This window comes from Anser anser (assembly GCF_964211835.1).
Source record: "Anser anser genome assembly, chromosome: 14".
Classification (NCBI taxonomy): domain Eukaryota; kingdom Metazoa; phylum Chordata; class Aves; order Anseriformes; family Anatidae; genus Anser; species Anser anser.
Window position 1 is genome coordinate 8128452 of NC_139735.1, and position 22314 is coordinate 8150765.

General features: G+C 46.7%; 3 protein-coding genes across 4 annotated transcripts in view; 1 reads left to right on the forward strand and 2 right to left on the reverse strand.

Moving 5' to 3' along the window:
* The window catches only part of FNDC9 (fibronectin type III domain containing 9), a 33707-nt gene extending 24440 nt beyond the window's left edge, over positions 1 to 9267 (reverse strand). The window contains exon 1 of the mRNA XM_083799044.1: positions 8666 to 9267. The gene's annotated coding sequence lies outside the window, so the exon portion shown is untranslated. The remainder of the gene's footprint in view (positions 1 to 8665) is intronic.
* On the forward strand, positions 52 to 14696 carry NIPAL4 (NIPA like domain containing 4). 2 transcript variants are annotated; one of them, XM_083799030.1, is made up of 7 exons: positions 52 to 5016; positions 6377 to 6625; positions 9275 to 9331; positions 10337 to 10427; positions 11460 to 11620; positions 11727 to 12310; positions 12764 to 14696. In XM_083799030.1, the coding sequence occupies exons 1-7, from the start codon at positions 4875 to 4877 to the stop codon at positions 12773 to 12775; spliced, it is 1296 nt and encodes a 431-aa protein (XP_083655156.1). In that variant the 5' UTR covers positions 52 to 4874; the 3' UTR covers positions 12776 to 14696. The 2 variants fall into 2 exon arrangements, with proteins under 2 accessions (XP_083655156.1, XP_083655155.1); XM_083799029.1 differs by lacking the exon at positions 12764 to 14696 and having other exon boundaries at positions 11727 to 12728.
* ADAM19 (ADAM metallopeptidase domain 19) overlaps positions 14363 to 22314 on the reverse strand; it is a 33984-nt gene continuing 26032 nt past the window's right edge. Inside the window, exons 18-23 of the mRNA XM_083799024.1 lie at positions 21618 to 21726; positions 21381 to 21516; positions 21081 to 21147; positions 20313 to 20528; positions 17745 to 17891; positions 14363 to 16873 (exon numbers count right to left, since the gene is read on the reverse strand). Of these exons, the coding sequence (XP_083655150.1) occupies positions 16799 to 16873; positions 17745 to 17891; positions 20313 to 20528; positions 21081 to 21147; positions 21381 to 21516; positions 21618 to 21726 (750 nt within the window). The 3' untranslated portion in view covers positions 14363 to 16798. The remainder of the gene's footprint in view (positions 16874 to 17744; positions 17892 to 20312; positions 20529 to 21080; positions 21148 to 21380; positions 21517 to 21617; positions 21727 to 22314) is intronic.

Sequence of the window (22314 nt, forward strand, 5' to 3'; positions counted from 1 at the left end):
TAGCATTTTGTTGCAAAAAATGTCAAGTTTCCTATCAGAAAGTTGATGATTTGAGGAAAACATACTTCTACCACAAAATTTCATTTGAAATTTTTTTTTTTTGGTGGGGGGATGTATATAATTAATAGCTTTGTTTTGAGTAGGTCCTTTCAAATTCTAAACTGAGGAGCTCAATTCCTCTCACTTCTACAGCCCTACCATCTCAACAGGGGACTTTATATCCTAGGAGGCAATCCTTGCTATTTTTTTTTTCCCACATTTCCATTTGAAAACATTCTTCAGATTGTATTAGAAGTATCCAAGGAGTGGCTGTGGTTTAGTAGTGCAGAAGGAGCAGTGGGGACGGAGGGGAAGAGACCTTTTGGGAGCTGAGGAGGCAGGGCGAAACAACTGATGGGGCTCTGTGGCAGCAGGAATGCCTACGCTTCATCAGCTCCAGGCAAAACGCTGTAAGTGATGCTCCCTTTCATAGCTTCTTCCCAAGGTTTCCTCGGGGGAACTGCTTCCTAGCTTAACAGAACTGAAAATGCAATGATTCTTCATGTAAAACTGGAAGTGAACTTCACACCGTGACCAGGCAGCTCTGTTGATCTTTCTGATGTGTTTAAGGGGCACACGATGTGCCTGAAGCTGTGTATAACACGCTGCCGTGGAGATTATTTGCCTGCTGGTTGAAAGTTGCCCAATGTTTACTAATTTCAAAGTGGTTCTGCAGTGGAGAATGGCAGAAAGCAGGACAGGACGTTCCTCCTGACAGCTTCTGATACTAGGCAAGTTCTTTCTTCCATCAGATTTTTGTTTTGTTTAAACTCAGTAGCTGCTGTCTCATGGGCACCCCAGTGCTAACGCCAGCCCTAAGAGGCACTGAGCACTCACAGGCTGCACAGCCTCCCCTGGAGCCAGACGCACCCCTTGCATTGAGCATCAAGCTCCAAGAGCCTGAATTTTGGAGAACAAACCCTAGGGGACCAGTATCAAGAACATATGCCCATATTTTTCTCCTTCCTCATATTTCTAAATATATGTATGTACTCAGATTAACAGCGCTCTGCCACTGAGAATAGTTCATTAATGATTGTTTCACGATTTCAGAAGTGTAAAAAAATGACCCTTTCTGAAACCCCTTCTGCAAGCCAGCAGTGCCCTTCACATCTAGTTTTGCTCCACTGAGAGTTTTGATGCAAACTGGCAGATAAGAGGTCTGCAAACACACGTTCTGCTGACTGCACACCACGGCACCTCACAGCACCCACTGCTGGCATGCCTCCATGGCCCACAGAACATCCACCTCTCTGTCTCCAACCCTCCACTCCTGTTCTGCCAGCGTATGTGGCTTATGCGGCCTCAGAGACCTGTATCACTGAACTGATCTGGATAAAAAATAACCCCCGCAAGTGAGGCAGGCTGTGTTTTCTGGCATTACGAACCCACATCACTCAGCTTTTGTACAGCACAGAGCCACAGGTACTTGCACTGGCACAAGAAGGGCAACACAAAGAGGGTGCAGGCCCATCGTGGGTGGGACGGGCTTGGGAACTCTCCAAGCTGGCACTGTCATTTAAAGTCCTGCAGCATGAAATGACAGCCTCAGCCACTGCAGACACTGTTACCTTGAGATAACCTGAATTAAAAGCTGTCTGCTCAACAAAGTCCAGTCTTTCAAGCCTTGAGCATCCTTTCATGTTGCTGCACTGCAATCATCTGAACACCAGGCAATTCCCTTAGCCCCTACACAATCAGGTCACTGTCAGAAAGAGAAGGATTTACCCTCTCTTTGAAGCAGCAAACTGTTCCTCGGGGCCCTCGAACTACACAAAGCCAGAATACTGCAGCCCTGTTCTGAAAGTTTCCACAGGAACTTGGCCTAGCAGATATCCAAGGGCAAAAGTTTCCATCACCTGTTAGCAGGATGCTTCCACCATAATATGTAACACAAGGGAATCGATACCCAGTATTTTTCCATCTTTTTTTTCCAAGCCAGAAGAGATGAGCAGAGAAGAGCAGGGGAAAGAAAAGCCTTTTGATGTTGCTAAAGATATTATTTGCATGCAAAGTTCTCTTGCTCTATCCCTTGGATTCCAGTCAAGTTTTTTAGCCTGGAAACCAGTATTTCAGGAGGAACTGCATTGCTAAGAGATGAGCCTCTATGGAAGACTCCCTGATTTCTGATGAGTTGGGCCTTATTTTTAAGGAAGCATCTGATGCGAGTATCAACCAGTGAGGTCATAGCTTGGAGCTGAATTCCCTTAATTACAGCCTTGCCATTAAAATGAGGATGTGAACCAATAACAGAGGCACTGGTTGCACCCCTACTTTATTACTATCAGTCTGAACTTGCCCTTGACTAAGTGTAGCAGGCAATTCCATGCCAGTCCTGCCTGGCTTTTAAATCCCATATTGCCATATACAGCCTTGCTAAATCCATCAGATGCAACTCCTGTGACTTAGTGAATTTATATACCACACCACCGCAGCCCCTGCTCCAGAGAGAAAGATGTGACACACACATCCCATGGCTGATCGCAGCATGGAGTGAAACTTCTCCCACGGTGGGGACAGCTACACATGTTCCTTCCCTGTCTAATAGCATGAGCTCGAGCTGTGGCATCCCCTCCTTTTGCAACCTCTTGGCTGTCACATCTTCTCTTTCCCCAGAGCTCAGAAAAGCTTCTCTTGGAGTTCTTGCCCCTTATCAAATATTTTTGGGGTCAAAGACACACGTATGTGGTCACATTAGCCCAGTTCCCTTAGGAAACCAGGCTACCGAAGGAAGGTAAAGCTATGACCCAAAGTGCCTTTTGCTTTCTGCTGTGCTGAAGTCATTTGTGAGGTCACACCATTACCAAAAAGATTATTTTAAGCCCAGATCCCTGCCATAAAAATATGCTCCCTCCCTAACTTGTCTAAAGCTCTATGCGTAGTGAGGAGCTCTCCTCTGCACAGGTATCAACAACACTCACCCACAGAGGCTTGGGAATGATTTTGGGCACACCTTAACTGGCATATCTAAAGCACCGTGAGGACTCCCAAGCCCTGGGGACACTGGGCAAGGTCCAGCCAAGGGGAGAGACCCACAGTGCAGAGCCAACGGGCAGAGCAGGACGCAGGGGAACACGGGACATGGACGGTGCTCGACCCACTCAGCCATCGGCTCCATTTCTGCGATCAGCTTCACGTTCACACATTGCATGAGTGGCTCATAACCAGCATCAGCAGGTAAAATTATAAATAAAGGCCAAACCCTGCCTTCACTGTCTAGCTCAGGGTGCCTTTCACCTGCACAATAAATAACAGCAGCAGAAGTTGCTTTCAAATCACTGATAAATCAACATGCATTCAATTTCCAACATCAGAAATCGCTGCCATGCTGTTTGGATTGATTATCAGGTGCTCCTGTGATGAAGGGCAGGACATGGGATTTGGCCAGTACAATCCTCCTCAGTCACCCTCAGGTTTGTGGCTGATGAACCGACCCAATTAAAACCAAATGACTCACAAAATGCTGCAACATTTGCTGGGGAAAACAGTTTGTACAGAGATACGATCAGGTGCTGAGTGAAGGATCCACGTGGTGCCAGCAATGCTGCAGCTTGATGGTCTGAGAGCAATTTCTTAGTAACGTGCAGATAATGCATTTTATGGTGAAAAAAAGCAATTTTTCAATCATTAAATACTGCAGATCTTACATTTGATTGCCTCATGAAATATACAGTTTCTACCTAAAAATGCAGGCTTGCTGAAGGAAAACTAAGCAGCTTCTATTGGTTTTACTTATCACTACTGACCTACAGCAAAATCTGGCGATTGGATCCTGCTGCAGTGAAAGGGCTTTCATATCAGCAGTGGGGTTGTGTACACACGGTCACTGCGCACAAATACGGGAAGGGAGGACGTCAGCAGAGGAGGGTGAGGATGAAGGTAAAGCACATCGGAGTGCAACAGCCTCTGAAATGTTCGCACATCAATATTATCAGCAGGAGCAGGGACAGGAAGTTGATGGAGAAGTTAAACTGCCAATGGAATAGCCACAAAGCGATGTAAAATGAGTCCAAGTGACGGAGGAGCCCACACGTGCAGATGGACAACCCCAGGAGCACAGCAGGAGAGCCCCTACCCATCCCAGTGGGGCTGAAGCTGACTCTCTCAGGGCTGGGATTCAGCACAGAGACAGCAAAATCCTAAATCGCAGCCACTGCTGGTAAAACTGTGTCCTGCCCTCGTGGCGCTCCGCACCTCACAGCACGACAGTGCCCTTGCCACTGCACACTCATCTTTTGTTGGTGTTTGTTTTTCAGATGTGCCTTTGCCGGCAGCCTTTTCTTTGACTCGAAGGTCAGATGAGGGAAAATCTGCCCTGACCTCCAGCAGAGAGCATGGCTTTGCCCAGCGAGCACACGATGCGGGGAACCCTGCGCCTGCCCCAGAACCTCTGTTAGGATGTACCCATCCTATACCGCAAGATGTTTCTCAGCCCCCCAACCTTGCCCTTCAGCCCTAAAAACTGCTGCGCACAGCCATAGGACTAAGTAGTGAAAAACCAACACCGAAGCTTGAAGCAGCAGAACGCTTTCTGAAAAGTTCCCTTGCTACCCCAATACCTCCTGCGACAGCCTTAGTAAGAGCAGCTGTGTTCAACACGGACACCACTCAGGATTTAATTTTTCCTGCCTGCTTTTAAGTTGTTCCCCGCTCTCAGCGCACAGAGCACCCACACCCCGCAGCACCCCAAGACGGGGTCCCCCCCACCCAGCCATGCACCCCGCATCCCATTCCCCCTCCAGCTCCTCCCCATCCCGGCCACCTGAGGGGACAACCACGCTCCCTCCCGAGCCGCACCGGGCTGGGGTGCGAGGCTTTTAGGGGCGGTGGCTTGCATGGGAAGAGGCTCCCGGAGCTGTAAGCCGGCCCCGTGCCGGAGGAGGAGCCGGCTCGGGGTGCCCGGGGATGCCGAGAGCCCTGCGGAGGGCAGGACGGAGGAGATGGAGCGGCCGGGGGCGAACGGCAGCTGCAGCAACGGTGGGTGCACCCCGGGGGGGGGGGGGGAGCGGGGCGAGACCCGGGGGCTGAGCCCCCTGCGGGCTCACCCCGGCTCCGGGGCTCGCTTTTGGGGTTGGGTATTTTCATGGGGCGGGGGGAGCCTGCACGGGACAGAGGAAAGTCCCTTTCTTTACAAGGAGCGCAGAGCCCGGGCTGCGAGCACCACGCAGCACCCTGCCAGCCTGTTAGGGAAAACTAATTCTAACTTAATTTTTTAGAAACTAATTTCTAACTTCCCCTTAGAAAAAAAAAAGTTTGGATCCAAATCCTGAGCTCTGTGTGCAAGGGACGGGGCTGGAGGCTGCAGAAGATCTGAGGCACTTTGTTGGGTTAAGGAAGAGGTGGGACCCCTCCTCAGGGAACACTGTCAGCAGTTCAGCCATGGCACACCTCCGTCTGCTGAGAGAGATCCTTGCTCTGTAATCCCAGCGTGTGTTGAGGCAGAAAAATCAGTCTTTTAGTAGAAAGAAGCTTTTTATGACACTACGTGGCTGCTTTACTCCAGAAGACCGCAGTCACACCGCCTTTACTACACTCAGTTAAGACTGCAGGAGGGAGATGTGCTGGGTGTGGTAGGAACGTGAGGGTAGGAGGAAACTCAGCAATTTTCCACCCCCACAGCCACACGCCTCCGCTGGGGACAGGCTCAGTGCCTTCAGCACGGACAGCAGAGAGCTGTGCCTGCTTTCAGCCCTTCCACACCAGCAGGACTTGGTGTGCTTCACGAGCATGCAGCTACCCTGCGAGTAAGTGGAATGAACCCATTGCACAGTAAAGCAATGCAGAGAATAAACTTCGGTCCAGGATGAGCCTGTTGTCCTCGTACGAGCAATCACGTGGCTCTGCTCAGTACACAGAGCCAGGACAAATTTGCAGTTACAAAATGCTGGCAGTGCTCCATGTTAAACTCAAAGCACTAAGCTGCAGGCAAGCTGGCAGATGCAGGGTTAGGTGACCAGGAAGCACCAAAGCCTTTGGATCAACAAGGCTGAGTGCTGGTAAGGTATAGTTCAAACTCATGATGGTAGAGAAGCTCTGGTACAGATATTCAGAAATTCACATTACATTATTAGAGTGGTCCTCGTGGCCTCCCAGTTCATGGTGTGGGGGCTGGCAGGCACATCCAGTGTCAACGAGCTACTTGAACTGTGCTCCATAAATCTGCCACCAAAAATCCTGCCGTTTCCTTGAGAGATTATAGAGGCATCCTAAGTTTGAGCTGGAGGTGTCAAGAAGCTGGGTATGTGCAGTTATGGTGACAGCATGACAGTCCCAGGGCTAACAGAGGCACACTTGATGGTCACATCAGTAATTCTGTTTTATCTCCATGGTCTCACAGGGTCTCTGCTCACCTTTTCGTGCCTTTCCCACCAAGTTGTGTGCCGGGTGATCAGTGGTGCTGATCCCGCTGGCTCAGTCCATGACAATGGGACATCAGATACCTCCTGGGTAGCTCGGCTGGAAAGCAATTATGGATTCTACATCGGCTTGGGCCTGGCTGTCTTCTCCAGCTTCCTCATCGGAAGCAGCGTCATCCTCAAGAAGAAGGGGCTGCTACGGCTGGTGGAGAAGGGAGGCACCAGGGCAGGTAAGGCTCTTGGGCCAGGAAGGGGAGGTCTGGCTGCTCCCAGAACTGCACGCATTGTCCAAAGCCCAGCACTCAAAAGGCAACACCTCTTTATCAGCCTTTTATCAGCACTGTAAATAAGACCTTTTGTGAATGTATTTTTGTGCATGGGACCCAGAGACGGGTGCTGTGCTGCAGCTGAGGAGCCACTTTATAAAGCCTTGTGTTGGAAGGGCTCAGCTATAAGCAATATTCCCTGCCTTGCACCACAGACAGCACAATGCACAATGCTGCGTGGTCAGGTGTGCACCCCTCAGAAGAACAATACATGCCCACTGCTGCTCTTACATGGAAAAATGGGGGGTCCAGGACAAAGCAGATGGTTGAAAGCTCTTTGAAATGGGCTCTTTTTGCACAATGCTGCAAATCATCACCATGCCACAGTCTGGAGCAAAACAGCACAGCTTCATGACCCCACTTTTGCTCTTATTGATGCATTAGGAGGCTTTGCCACCAAGTCACTGAGACAAGAATGCATCCCCATGTGCTTTAATTGTATTAGCAGGAGCCATTTATTCATGCAGGACTACACGCCTGCAATTTGTATAAGCCTTGCTTGTGGTTTTCAGAAGCAATACATCAGAGGTATGTTGCTCAGCATGTTGACTGATAACTTTCTTCTAGCACCAAGGTCTTGGGGTGAGTTGTGTGTTCGTATGCATATGTATGGATGGGGAGTGGTGGAGGAGCACTGCCTACAGCTGAATTGCACCGTGGAGTTGGACACAACCCATCAGCATTGCAAACATTTGCTCTAGCAGCAGTTTAAGTCCTACCTGGCAGGTGACCTACTTACATAACTACAAAATAATGATAATTGAAATACTACTGCTTCCCAGTTCTGGTCTGGGAACAGCTCTTAAGTCATTTTACAAAGGAAGCCGATATCACTGTCCCCACGTGGGGACACAAATACATGAAAATGTAAATGACCATACATTCAACCCATAGGCAAGCAAAGCCACCAGTAGCACCTAAGCCATAGTCCAGTCTCAAGTCTGCTCCCATCCCCATCCCACACATTAAGCCATCCACATGTAAATGCCAAACTCACATGGGTTTGATTTTCAGCATTGTATTCGCACAATGAAATATCAGTATTGTTTCAGTTCTGCCAAGTTTCCCTCTCCTCCCTCCCCACATCAACTTCTCCCACAACAGAGCTAAGCTAGTAAAATGAGAGCAAACCTCTCCCCTTATTTTTCAGCATGTTTTACCAGGATTTTTTTTTTTTTTTACCAGAAATTGATGACAAAAGTTACAGCCAACAAAGAATTCTTCAGAAAAAAACAGCAATTTCTAAGGAATAGCAGAACAATGTTTGAACTCCAGCATCAGTGAACTTGTTGAGAAAACAGAGGATGAATTGTAGCAAAAAAAAATTTGTCTCAAACTCTTCTTGTCCACACCTTAATCCTCCCTTTCCCTTTCTTTCCCCTTATCTCTCAGTGCCAGTATTTCACAGCCCCGCTATCTGAGCGCATCCCATTTCTCCAATGCAGGTCAAACAGTGCTGTTACTGATGCTCCTGTAAGGCTGGATTTAGCAAACACATGGGCTCTCTGACCCAGTAAAACCAGAGTTCACAATGTTAACAGGCTCAGGCTCCTACCATATCAAACAACAACTTGTAGCTTAAGACCAGAGCTGGGTTAGTTCCAACACAATATGACCATTTTTTCTCGTTTATACGCACATTTTCCTTCATTGAGCTTCAATGCCAGGAATCATTTGTCATCAGAAACAGTCACAAAGCAACAACTCCACATAAAGACAACCCTGGAGTTTCTGACAGTTCAGGCTGAAGCCCTACGACACAACACAACATGCCAAAGGAGCAGAGCACTTTTGGGACAGGATGCCCAGAGCCCTCACCACAATAATGCAGCTACATAAACTACCACAACCTCAGACAAAGCAACCAGCCAGCTCTCTCCTTTCATCTTTCACATAGCCATAACCTCGACTCGAGCTTGATTTAGAAAAAACTCATTGCCTTACCTTAGTGCCCATGTGCAGGTACCCACAGCAACCAGTGGAGTGCGAGGTGCAGCACAGCAGCTTCCCTGGGGAGCAGCCTTTGGGTGGGGGGCACCCAGTGTGGAGCAGCCCCCTCTGTCCTTCACCCCTCTGCTCCAGGATCCCCTCTCCCAGGGAATGGGGTGGGCAGGTCAGTGGGACATCCAAGGTGAAGCACGACCAGCCTGCAGGACCTCAGCTGGGGTGTTCATTGCTGGACCAGGGGGGCAGAGTCACCACGATGAACCAGTAAGGCTGACCACTGCTGCCAGGACTGAAGGGCAGTGACTGCACCCCAAGCTAATAACCTCTGTTGGTTTGGGGCAGTGGATACCACTCCCTTTGCCACGTAGGATTAAACGGCTGCTTTTATTGTATTGGCATTGTCCAGCCCCAAGTGTCACTTTCTGCTTATCCCTTGACCCAGCATAACTTTCATGCAGGATGGCATATCTGCAGCTTCTGTCCTTCCAGGACGTTTTTTTAGTCACACTTCTTGTAACTTATCCTCTCCAGAGGGCCATTTGTCACCTCTTGCTCTGAAGAATGTTATTGTTAACTTCTGCGTACCTGTGTGCTTTGCTTTCCCAGGAGATGGAGGCCACGGCTACCTGAAGGACTGGCTCTGGTGGGCTGGCTTGTTAACCAGTAAGTAGAAGCTGTTTTCCTGGGTTTGCAGCTTTTCCAGGGTCTGTCCCTGTGCATCAGGTGTGGAAGGAGTCCAGCATCTGGTGGCACGAGGCCTTATTGCTGGTATTCCCCTGGGCATCTCAAGGCGAGCGGAGGCAGCAGGCCTCACAGTATCTTCCTCACCATCCACCAGCCTTGCAGAAGGGGTGCAGTAGGATTTTTTAGCTCAGTTTTACCTCATCAAAAGCATGAAAACCAGGTTTTAATAAGGCAGCTGGCTGGCATGCCTGTGTACCATGCACAGGGCAAACATCTCATGTTGGTGCCTCAGGTCACCAGGAAAAGGTTGTTGCTGCAGCACAGGGGAGATAAGAAGGTATTGGTAGCAGCTCCCTTCACAAAAGAAAGTTGTTTCCCCTTAGAACAAGCCTCAAAGCCCTCTTCGCATGCTGTAACATTAGAGTATTCCTCCAAACCGGAATCAGAGCTGTGCAGAGAGCAACAGGTCTCCCAAGAAGGTTCTTCAGAGCAGTCTTCCTTAGCTCTCACCCCAGCAGTAGCTCAAGGGGCCCCACAGGCCACAGCTCCCAATGTCCTTGTCCTCCCTGACAAGGACAGCTCTGCCAAAGGGTGCCTGTGCCCCCGAGGGGACACTTATAGGTGGAGCAGCCTGTGCCCTCCCAGCTCCCAGGGCTGCCCACCCACTCGCTAAAGCCCCTGATGGGCTCTAGCTGTGTGGCTGGGTTTGGGGCCTTAATGAGCTGACAGGGGTTAGCTGTGATTAGCTGTGACTTGGCCCAGCCTCGGCACTGCCACCCCAGCCCCTCTGTTAGCATCACTTGCACCAGGGGTGTTTTCACCACCATCCGGCCCTGTTTAGAAGCTGCACGAAGCACCCTCGTAAAACCCACTCTCTAGTAGACCTCTTGCTAGTTTGCAAGCCCACAAGAGAAAACACAAAAAGTATATTGTAATTCACTGGTGTTTATTTTTCTTGTGTTTGTTTTTCTTGTGTTTGTTTAGTGGGTGGAGGGGAAGCTGCCAACTTTGCTGCCTATGCCTTTGCTCCTGCGACTATTGTCACGCCTCTGGGAGCCCTGAGCGTGCTCATAAGGTGATTTACGTGTCCGTGGCCTGCAGTTGGACATCTTTTATTTGCCTGCTTGTCTTTTAAGACAGAATGACTTGAAATATGCTAATATGGCTTATTCTGCCTAAAAGAAAGAATGTCTTGGTGTTTTCAAAAAAATACAGTAACAGTTGCTGTCCTTTTGGGGATCATTCAGAAAACAATGAATTAAGTAGCATGCCCTTGAGATATTGCATGCGGCTGTGATTAGCAGCTGCACATAATTCCAAGTTAAATTGTTGTAACTATCAATGTTACTTTTTTCATTATCCTAGCTTTTTAACCATTAAAAGGATATATATAATATATATTTTTTCTTGTAATGAACAGAACTAAAAATCTGAAAGTGTCAAAAATATTAAGCTTGGTTTTAGCTGTATTTCTTTTTTTTGCCTTGTATTTACTGGGCTTTTAAGGTGCTCTGATACTGTGTTTTCATACCTTTGCCTATTGTCAAAATGGCTCCAAGTACTGAAGGTCTTATAGAAGGACTGTTACTGTAAAATGCATAAGCAAATTGAGACTTAGGACTGCTGTGGCGTCTTGTCCCGGAGTGTTTCACTTTTATAGAAAACAGCTAGATATTTTTTGCAGACATATTGAGAGTCCCATAATGTTCATGTTTCTCTGGGCTTAATATTTCTGATATCAAGTTAAAATTAACATAGCTCTTTTGTGGTTATATTTTTTTTTCTCTCTATTGCAATAGTCCTTGAATTCACTTCTTTGGGCACTAAAATCTTCACGATGCCCAAGAGCTCACAAGTGAATCTGGAAACCCTGAAAATGTCTCTGAGGACGTGCTAACACATTCAGTATTTCTTCACCTTGCTGATACGTGAGCCACGATCTGCAGAGCTGCATCTCTGCAAGTTCAGATACAGTGTGAATGTGTGTTAATATATTGCAATCCAACAAAATTATTACAAATCCGTGTCCTTGTATCATGTCTTTTACATTATTTTAACTCTAAGGACTTTAAAGCACCAGCAGACCTTGTTTTTCTGTCCCATGCAGTGCCATCCTGTCTTCGTATTTGCTTGGAGAGCGGCTCAACCTGCTGGGAAAGCTGGGCTGCATGCTGAGCCTTGTGGGCAGCACCGTGATGGTGATACATGCCCCAGAGGACGAGGAGGTCACCACTCTGGATGAAATGTTGTCTAAGCTGAAAGAGCCAGGTATGCAGGAGGTTGTATTTTCTTTCTCAGGGTTTGGCAGTAGGTACTGCTCAGGGCCCCATGCCTACTACCCAGATTAGAGTTGTTGTTTCTTTCCCCCATTCAGGTTTCCTTGCTTATGCTGCGATCCTCTTGGCTGTGTGCTTCCTCCTGATCTTCTACCTTGCACCCCGCTATGGCCAGAGCAACATCCTCATCTACCTCACCATCTGCTCCGTGATCGGTGCCTTCTCCGTGTCCTCAGTCAAGGGCCTGGGTATTGCCATTAAGGGCTTCTTTGCTGACCAGCCTGTGCTGCAGCACCCACTGACATGGATCTTGGTCATCACGCTGGTAGCGTCCATCACTACCCAAATTAACTACCTCAATAAGTCTCTAGACATTTTTAACACCTCGCTGGTGTTTCCCATCTACTATGTGCTGTTCACCACCATCGTCATCACAACTTCCATTATCCTCTTTAAGGAATGGGTCGCCATGACCGTAGTGGACATCATTGGGACAGTTTGTGGCTTCCTCACCATCATTTTGGGAGTTTTTTTACTCCATGCCTTCAAAGACATGGATGTCAGTCTGGGGAATCTGCCACAGATCCTCCAGAACGAGCAGCAGGCACCAGTCACCCGAGATGACAAGAACATCCTGATAGAGGTGGACAACTCCAGCATCGCTCCAGAGGATAAACCTAAAGTATTCATGATTTATACCTAGCACTTTGTATTCAAGGGTTTGAAGGTTGGGTGAAAACTGCTCTGAATGGGTTGATGTCAGTATTCCAGAGGCTGTTGAGCAATTTAAAAAAGGAACAGCAAAGGCTAAAACCAGCAGTGTCTTATCCACAGTTTGGCAGGGTCAAGCCAAGTCTTTCACAGGGTTTTAGACTGGATCTTTGTCATGGGGTATGCTTAATTGTCACCAGGCTTTAATATGCACAGCCATTGAAAATGAAAATCTTCTTGAAATGAGATGCTCCTGGGACAAAGCCCCTCTTTGATGCCCCTTCCCATCTCTTATTGTTGTCAGGGCTAATGCTTGCTCTGCACTCCTTCCCCTGGGTGGAGATACCATTGATGTGTTTATTTCTAGACCCTGATTAATTCATTGATTAGTGTTTTTCTGTTTGTTTGTTTTTTTCCTTTCTAGACACTCGCATGAACTCCAAAATACCCAACAGTATCTCAAACGGAGGTGAAAGAAAAGGACTGAAGGATGTACTCCTGCTATTCAGATTCTGCTCATCCATGTTTAATTACTTACTCTGCAAATATGAACTCAGACTATTGGTGAATATTGGCAAAATATGGTGAATTTTGGAATACGTGTTCACCAGCAGGACCTAAGCCATAAAGTGTTTATACAGGCATATGGAAGAGAAATCTTTTTACACTTTCGTTTTTTGGTGAGGTGCAGGAGTTTCCCTGCAGCACAGTGTTAATTAGGTTTATGTGTTGTGGTTTGTTCTGATTTTTTTTCCCTTAGGAACCGTAGTGCCTAGGTTGTGTTGATGCTGTTGGTGAAGCTACAGGGCCTGATCCAGACCTCACCTGAGCGAGGGGCAGCCCCTGCTAAGGCTGGAGAGCTCTGGCAGGTAAACCCCATATCAGGAGAACACCTTCTGCAGGATTTTTTGGGGGTCAATGAAAAATCTTTTCAGCCTGAAAGATCAAACAGGTGTAAATTTTAAGGTTGTTTTTCTTAACAAATGTCTTAACCTCAGAGAACCCCCCCAGCTCTTTGAGAGGTGGTATTTACTGTTGCTTTTCAGCTTTCCTATGACCTGTCCTGCTGTCATTTAAGCTGAAAAGTTGTTTTTGTTTAGAGGGAGGTCTGAGCTGCACCTTAAAAGCCAAACAAGCCTAGGTGAGTGATGCTCTGCAGAGCTGTCGAGCTGCAGTTTATCCTAGAGTGGTCCCATCCACCCCCTCCATTTCTGTGGATCCGATTTAAGTGTTATGTGAACTGCTCTCCGCTCACTTCCAACTCCCCCTCCCCCTCTTGTATTTGTACTAGTTGTGGGGATGAAGGGATGGGAGAAATAACATTTTGAGCTTGGAGGAGGAAAAGGAAAAAAAATATATTGCATTTGAAAGTTTCTCCCATTTTGCTGCTAGGTCCCATAAAACTGGGAGACCATTTTCTCACAGCAGATCCCAAAACAGGAGCAGAAAAGCCTAATCCAAGTGTGCTGGGTTTACACAGTCTGGAGGATGCTGCTGACCCGGTTGTAGCTGGTCTGGCTATCACTGAAGAAATGTGACTTGTGGTTAGGGTGGGGAAGAAGGATACAAGCTCATTTTAATAACATTTCAGTACTTTTTTTTTTTTTTGAAGGTGTAAAGGGAAATAAAGACTTTTTCAAAAACCCTTGAAGGTGGATCTGAGAGATGTTAATGATTTCGCTGATCTTACTGGTATAGCCCCGAAGGATGAACAAGCTGAAGGAAAACTGAGCAAAACAAAACAGATAGATCATCTTGGGCAGAGAAAACCAGCAGCGCCCTCCTTTGGTCGCAGAAAATAGTGAAAGTAATTCACTCTAGCTTTAATTTTGGCATCTTAATTGGTGTAATGCTTTATGCATTTTATTTTAGAAATAGACTGCAAATAGGACTCATTGCTTGCGGTGCCTAGAAATACATTTTAGGAATACTATTCCTCAAGAAATCCTGCCATCTCTGGACAAAAGCCACATTTAAAATGAAGGACTGAAGCGGTGTGAAAAAACATCACAGTGACAGAACATTTGTTAATGACAACTGACAAATTTATTAAAAACTAGGCAAAAGGCACAATGAGTTGCATTCTTCAAGTATTTGCATAGATGCACAGAGAGCATTATTGTAAACTTTTACTGTGTGGATATAGGTGAAAGTGAGATGTATTTTTGTACATGTTCTTCCAAGTAACATTGCCTTTAAAAAAATAATCATATTTTTGCATCTTTTACTCCTCCTGCAGTTCCCCTATTATTATTCATTCATCTGGAACACACATGAAAATTTGAAAGGACTTTAAAAATACCTTTTAGCGACTTCAGGATATTCCAGTAATAAAGGTTTCCATCAGGGTTTGGTCATCTCTAGTTGTTCTCTGAGTTTTGTGTGTATGGCAACATTTCTTAGAAGCTTGACTCCATGCTCACATGGAATGCAGTAAAAATATTCTTACTGATTTTTGGTGGTCATTTGATAAAGATCAGGGGCTGTAGCAGAAATATACCGTTGTCTGCAGTTAAAAAAATCCAGTTCTGGTTGAATCTGTACTACAGCAGACACTGTATGCACCCAGCTTAGATAAGATGGCTGGGTCTCCACCTGTGAGCAGTAAACAACAAATCTGGGGGTTTGAATATAGGTTGTTTACATGTAGAATACCCCAACTATAGAAAAAGACATAATATAAAGATTAGAAAGGTAACGTCTTTCACCTGACAGCCATTATTTCAGAGAGGAGTAATTTAGGTTGCTTTGTTTTGCAGGCATACAGAAGGTAAGAAAAAGTCCAAAATGATCATGATAAAGAATAGTCAACCAGAAATTCAAGATACACCCTGTATACTGTTTCCTTGTGAAGAAAGAGGTAGTAAAGTTGCAAAAAATGGTGTGGTTTCAGTCATCCTACAGATCTACTGCTACAAATAACTTAATAAGCGCTCAGGCTTTGTCTGTTGCTGTTGGTTGTTCTCCCCTTTCCCTCCCCCCCATCAGTAGAGCTTTGGTAAACAGAACCACCAGAACAACATTTCTTTTTCTTTAAGCCAATAATACAATTTCTCACATGTGCAGCAGCAAGCACACTGTTTGAAGAGTTGTCCATAACAAAATCACACACAACACAATATTATTGCAACCATAGCTCCAGAACTCGTTGTGTTCTCCTAGGAAATAACTTAAAGGAAAAAGAGAAAAAAATAAAAAAATAAAAAAATAAAAAGGAAAAAATGGCATAACAAAAGGTCTTAATTTAAAATCCTGAGGAAAAAAAATACACAAAAGCCCAAACAATTAGGAGAAAAAATCAAATTCAGAAGGGAGGGTCCTCAGAATCAGAACCATCAGCTGCTTAAAGTGCACATGGACAGCTCTCTCCACCTGAGTCCTTGAGAAAAATCCGTGGAGTAAATAAGCTGTGCTAAAATAGCACCACGTGTCATATTAATATTTCTGCTGTCTTACCACCTGGGCAACATTAAGGTAGATTTCTCACTGGTATGGGAGCAGACAGCCTGTGCTGAATTACTGCTCAGCACAGACCAAAATCCTGAAAAGACGCATGCAAAAGTGTCTACTGATTATCTGTGGTACCGCACGGTGGAGAGGAGGTTTCAGCACTGCTTTTGCTGTGCTTCCTTCTGGCCATTTGCTCCATGTCTTGGCTGGAGTGTGTCCCTGTCGTACCTTGTTGTGTCCCAATGACACGGATGAGAGTGCATGAGCCACGCTGCTGATGCTGTCAGGTCCTACAGCACCGAGACAAGATGAGCAACTGCTGGAGGACAGACAGGCTGCGAAGCCCTTGCTGAAGATGGTTTTATGGGGAAATAATTAATCCACTCTATTAAAGCTAACCAGAATCCACAGTGAATCAAATGATTTTAACCAGGAATATTCCCATGGTTTGCTCTCTGTTGTGGCCCAGTTTGCCAGCCACTGTAAACTGTGAATAAATTGAAGAAAGTTATCAACAGCTGCCTCCTGGTCTCCCAAGAGGCAATGGTTTCTCTATAGCACCAACATATGCTTCTGCAGCTGCTTGGATGGGCTGAGAAAGCGAACAGGGCTTGTTCCTACATGAAAGCCCATCAAGGCCATCACCTGCAGTGCCTGAAAACACTTAAATAACTGCTAAAACCACCTGAAGCCCGCATTGCCCCATCCCTGCATTGGATATTGCACAATAATATATAAATACCGTATAAACAAGTCATCCCTATATGGAAAAGGCTACTAGCAGATAGGGAGGGGTTCAGCTTGGCGTGTACCAGCTCAGTTGCTGGGCACACTCCTGCCAAGCCTGACTGCAGCTTGTTGAGTCACATAGGAAACAGATGAAACCAAGGGAGAGGAACTGAGAAATCATCTGTGGTCCTTGATTGTGGTTTTTTTTTTGGTTTTTTTTTGGGTGACGAAGGCCATCCAGTCCCTTGTGAAGGCTAGAGTCAGCTGGGAACTGACTGGTTCATGGGTGCACACGGAAGCCCGACTGTCCCACTCTCAAGAAGTTTGCTGCTCCGGCTGTCCCAACACTGGTATTCTAGATGAGACAGAAAATAGGGAAAAGAGAGGGGTGAGCACTGATGAAAGAGAAAATGCTTTCCTGAGCTGCTGCTACAGCAGGCTGGGGAAAGCTGTCCCCATTCAACACTGCACATTCACCCTAACGGGTCACGTAGGAAACTTTGCTGCTCTGTGCCCATAGCACAATGATGTTCGTGCAGGATTTGTCACTTTAACAGCCAGCCTCAATTATGGTTCAGGCTGCAGGCTGAACCTGTGGTGTGTGGAATGGAGGTGTTTCGTCTTAAGGGGTCCAGATTGCTGGAGCTGAACTCAGCAGCACAAAGTCCCTTATTAATTGTTCTTATTAAGGACAATTTTGGTAAACGTTCCTCAGAGAAAGCATATCAGAGTGGCTGGAGAGTGTCCTGACCCTTAGATGGGTCCTCAAGCCTTGTCTGGACCTTCCTGTGTTGCTGCTCTTCACTAACCATTTTGCATCACACACCTTGACTCCCACAGTGCTCAGCCCTGCTCACATGAAAACTTTATCTGAGGAAGTGCCCAGGGATGTGGAGAACCGAATCAGTTGTTCCAGAACGTGGCATGGCTGCTTATACTGCCTGCACCGAGCAGTTCTTGCAACCTGATCCCTTTTAGGATCAGTCAGTTTTGCTGCAGGATTTAGGATCAGGCATATTGTTTGACACAATAAACGCTTCATAAGTACTAGGCGAAAACAGAGGCCCCTGCAACAAAGCCAAGCGACCCAACAGCCTTTCCACCACCATCCACTGGGGCTGTGCACAGAGGTGTTTTACAGCACGAGAGCGGTGTTACTCCCCCAACAGTCAGACCGCGTCCTGTCAGTGAGGGGCCGTGGCCTTGTCGCCACGCTCAGTGCCCACCTGCCCCGCAGGCTGCAGCTGTCCCGGGGTCCTGGGGCGGGCAGGAGGCAGCGGGAGGGCAGGGCCGTCCCCAGGCCTTGCTCTGGTTCTGTTCGGGACTGGGTTGGCTGGCAGAGCTCTTTGGGGTGGCTGCGGCCTAGAAACGTCCTACACAAGAAAGAAAGAGTTTTGAGTTGTCAGCCTGGAGAGATACCCAACCTGAAAGCAGAAAGAATGCTTGTGTTCACTTCACGGGGCCTGAGCTTCTGAGCATGGCCACAGGTCCTTCGGACCTCTTGGGTTTTTAATTTTTGAGAAGTCAGAGACAGCAGACTGGATGTGCAGCTGTCCAGCTTGAGGTCTCTGCTTTGGAGTTAGCACAGTGATAGTACAATCTAATGGCTGCGTGATGCAAAGCAGGAGAAACCTTATAGACCTGGCAGGAGGCCCCACCGCACCTCAGCCCGCAGCATCCCTGCCTGAGACAAAGGACTGATGGCAAAACCACGACTACCTCCTGGCGTGCAAAGACCTCTCCCTCTCCGACACAGGGAGGGTGTGCAGGGGCTGCTACTATTGCTTATAATATTTGTGCAGGGGATTAGTGGTTTCCAATCTGTAGCTTTTCAACTATCAAGTTTCAGTGAAGACCAGATGGCCTTAGGCTGCCGGGCAGCTGGCTTCTAACCAAGCACAACCAAACAGGATGACAGGGTTGCCTTGCTCTGCCTCTTAAATGAAGCTGTGGGCTGAAAGCACATTATGTTACAGCTACTGAGGGATCCAAAAGTTTTGAGCCTTGAATTTTCCAAGCAATTGGGAAAACTATATTCTAGAGCCTTTAAATTAGACACATTATTGATGCATCTGAAGTTGGAAGTGAGTTTCACATACATACATTCACTACATGATAGTGAACCTCACATAGGATGTACGGGCATGGCCATACAATGACTGTAAACCCTGCGTACGTATGCTTGCCCATACACAAACACACTCGCAGACCTCCTACATTCAGTTATTATTTTGTTTGTGCACACAGCTGTCCCTAATAGGATACTCGGAGCATTATATTTTCCATTTGTCTAATGAATTTCAGCATTTTAAAGCATGCCCCTGGGGAGAAGTTACCCACACGAGAGCTAACTGACTGTTGTTGCTTAGTTTCTGTGCTAAGTCACTGGCTTACAGGTGTTGATTTAATAAACACAGCTGCGTTCACAACTTGGAGGGCACCCAAAAACCCTGCAATCTCCTTAGACTATGTATAAATGCAATGCTTGGTGCCTGTATCAGCTGATGTCTGGGGATTAACTGCTCTCCAAGAACCTTGCCCTGTGACTGCAAGAGGGACAAAGCAGGCTAAACACCACCAAGAGCTGGGTCCAAAGAGCTCTTACTGGGACAGCAAGTAAGCAAATCTGGCAGATGCTTTAAATGTCTAGGAAGGACACTGACACTAGCAAACAGTGAAATTGATGACTTCCTCTCTATCTTCTAGATCTTGTGGCTCTTCTCCAACCCAGAAATGGCAAGGTTGCTTTTGGAAATCCTAGGACAAATGTCCTGTCTAGTAGGTCTGACATATAAAGAAACTGGATGCGTTGGAGAGGGAACACAATGGAGGCTGTGGGGAACTTGTCAACAAGCAGCTGGGAAGGATACCTATTCCTTATTGATTAGAGTCAGCTTCCTGCTTTTGTTTTAGTTTTCTTTCCTGCCGAAGTGCCGGCTGTTCATAGGAACAATGGAGCTAGAAACAAATCCCATTCAGTAATATATTTTGGTTTTGTTTTCCTCTATATCCTTTGGAGAGACTGCCTGAGCCAGCCTCCTGCTTTCCCCTGCAGCTGAGGCCTTTCTTTCTCTTCTGGGCCTAACGAAATAAAGCTAGTTGGGGAATATTTTGGTAAAATGGGTTTAAGTCAGTCTGAGTGATTTGCAATTTTTTCACAAGAATGTGGGATCTTTATTAAGCTTAGAACACAACCACCAGCAAGAGAATTAAATAAGTACCCCATAGCCTTATAACCCTCAAAGTAACCTTGTGGTTAGGATGCTCCCATAAGACAGGGTCAGTCTGGGTTAAGTCTTACATTTCCTATGCAACATACTAATGGTCCCATTTTTGTTCCTCATCGGAATAAAAATTAATTTGCTCCATGTATTCTTTGTGAAACAAAAAATGTTTCACAATGCTGATACTGACAAAAGGGCTTTCAAAGAATTGTAAACACTTTAAAAGCCAGAGTTTATGGTAACTTAAGTCACAGAAACATCTTCCAACTGCCCAAGGCTCCAAATATGCATTTGATCTGCAGATTAAAAAATGTTTAGATGACTTTGGTAAAGGAAATACCACCTTGTGATCCAGGCTACCTGACTTCAGCTCCAGGTCAGAGGTATCTGGGGACCTGAACTAGTAATTGTCTGTGCTAACAGCCAGCACAGTCGTGGTCAGCTACACAACAAAGCAAGAAGGACCCCTGATTACTGTGTCCCACCCACAACATCAGGGTTAAAGGGGCTTTACTCGGAACAAACCTCCCCATCCAACCACATCTGCAGGATGGCAGCATGACCTCGTACCTGAGAGCCAGGTGGCTTGGGGGCAGGAGGTGCTGGCCTGCTCGGGGGTGTCCGCCGGGCGACGTCCTTTGCTGGTGTTGGCTGTGCAACCCCGGCAGGTTTCCCCATGCTGTGGTTGTAGCCGTTGGAGAAGGCAGATGGCTGCTGCATGTTTATTTGGAGGCAGGGAGGTGGCTGGGGAGGAGGTTTTGATGGGATTTCAGGGAAATCAATCACCTGTGCAGAAGACCCACAAATCCCAGGAGTTAGGTATGTCCACCTCAAATGACCTCTTTACTCTCTGCTATTCTTTTGAGGATCTACTTGAGGTCTTTCAGTCACATAGCAGGAAATATCAGCTGCAACACCTGGGTGTTATATGTGTCTAGTAGGTGTTGATTAGATAGATTAGGACAATTTGGGATATTGTGAGGCAGAAACAGGAAATGAGAGAACAGACTATCTCGGGCATTAGCACTGTAAATAGCTTTTGGAAATCAATCCAGGTTTGCGATTGCTGCAGTTTTGAAAGGGGGGATGTGACAGGAGAGAATCCATCAGGACAGACAAGCGGCCACAGGCCTGGCCAGGTCCCTTCTCTGTCCTTGTAAGAAACAGCTGGAAGTAGATGCTATGCTCAGCTCCCACTGACTTTCAGCCATGAGACACATCTATTTTCCTCATCCTTTGAAAAATCCACCCCTTAACTACAGTATGAAAGGGAACCAAATCCCGCTTTGTAGGGCAGCTACATATCCCCTGGGAAGTGGAAGGTGACATTGCCTCTACCTTTCTCTGCGTCTGAGGGGTTTTCAGCTTGAAGGCAGGGTTCGCATGGCCATTTCCAGAGGTGTCGCTGACAGTCAGAGAAAGAAAAGAATAAGAGTTATTTCCTGGATTTTTCTCCTTTTTCTTTGATGTATTTTGTTATAATTTAACCAGTCGAAGAATGAGAAGCAAATACTGACTATACCAACAAATCGATACAGTTATACTCCTCGCAACCACTGCAATTTCTTTTCTGTGCTGACACTGAAAGGGAGTGGATGGAAGCAGACAAGGCACAGCACTACAGCACTGATCATTTACCTGAACTGCGGGGCCTTCTTTAGAGAACAGATGACAAATTTATTCCAGCATTTCAAATAATACAACAAAAGCATGATTCCGATGAGAAAGAGAATAGGAGCCAGGATCACCAGAGTTATCACTGCTGCTGAAGAGCCTGGGAGCAAGAAAATACAGTTTGTTAAATGGGAAATCCTCTGCTCCTAATTTAACCCAAGGCTTTCTGAAGTGCCATCACAGTGAGTTGGTCCCACTCACCTTCTGGCATGGGGGGGCCACTGTCCATGCTTCCTCCCCTCCCCTGCTTGTTGCAAAATGGGGGAGCCCATCCCGGGTTGCAGTGGCAGTTCTTGTTGTTGTTGCAGACCTGGGGAGGGAAGACTCAGAGACTCAGTGCGGTGTTTAATTTCATTCTGTGGAACAGCTGCCATTTGCTCCCTGTAACCTTAAGGGCCATATGAGAGGGAGCAGACTGAGAATGAAAGAGTGGGATGGATCCTGTTTTCTGTTGGGCACATCCTGGGGCCTCCCAAGCTGCCCAAAGGCACACACTGCTGCACACCGCAGTATTTACTGCTCCTCTTCATTGCCTAACTAGACCATGGGGATGGAGAGACGCTGATGTTAAATGTTTTCTGCTAGAAACATTATCAAAAGCTCTAAAATATTCCCACCACCCTTTTCTTTCCATCCTCTGGGGGAACAGCAGAGCAGAGCTTTGGATAAACTGTTCTAAACATGAGTTTTTACTTTTTCCCTTAGTAAGCCTGATCTTTTTGGATTCAGCCTAAACTGGGCCCAGACGATTAGAGCAGAAAGTACATCAAACATGGCATGAAGGTGCAAACTAATAATTAGGAAGCAGAAGTCCAGAGCGAACCTAAGTGTGGTATCAGAACTGAGCCAAACAACCATGCACAGATGAGCGGCAGCCCATCCTGCTTCAGCCTGAAAC

Coding starts and splice junctions, on each gene's coding strand:
- NIPAL4 (XM_083799029.1), top strand. CDS start 4,875: ATGGGAAGAGGCTCCCGGAGCTGTAAGCCGGCCCCGTGCCGGAGGAGG. Junction 6,626..9,274: donor GAAGGGAGGCACCAGGGCAG/GTAAGGCTCTTG, acceptor TTGCTTTCCCAG/GAGATGGAGGCCACGGCTAC. Junction 10,428..11,459: donor GCCCTGAGCGTGCTCATAAG/GTGATTTACGTG, acceptor TGTCCCATGCAG/TGCCATCCTGTCTTCGTATT.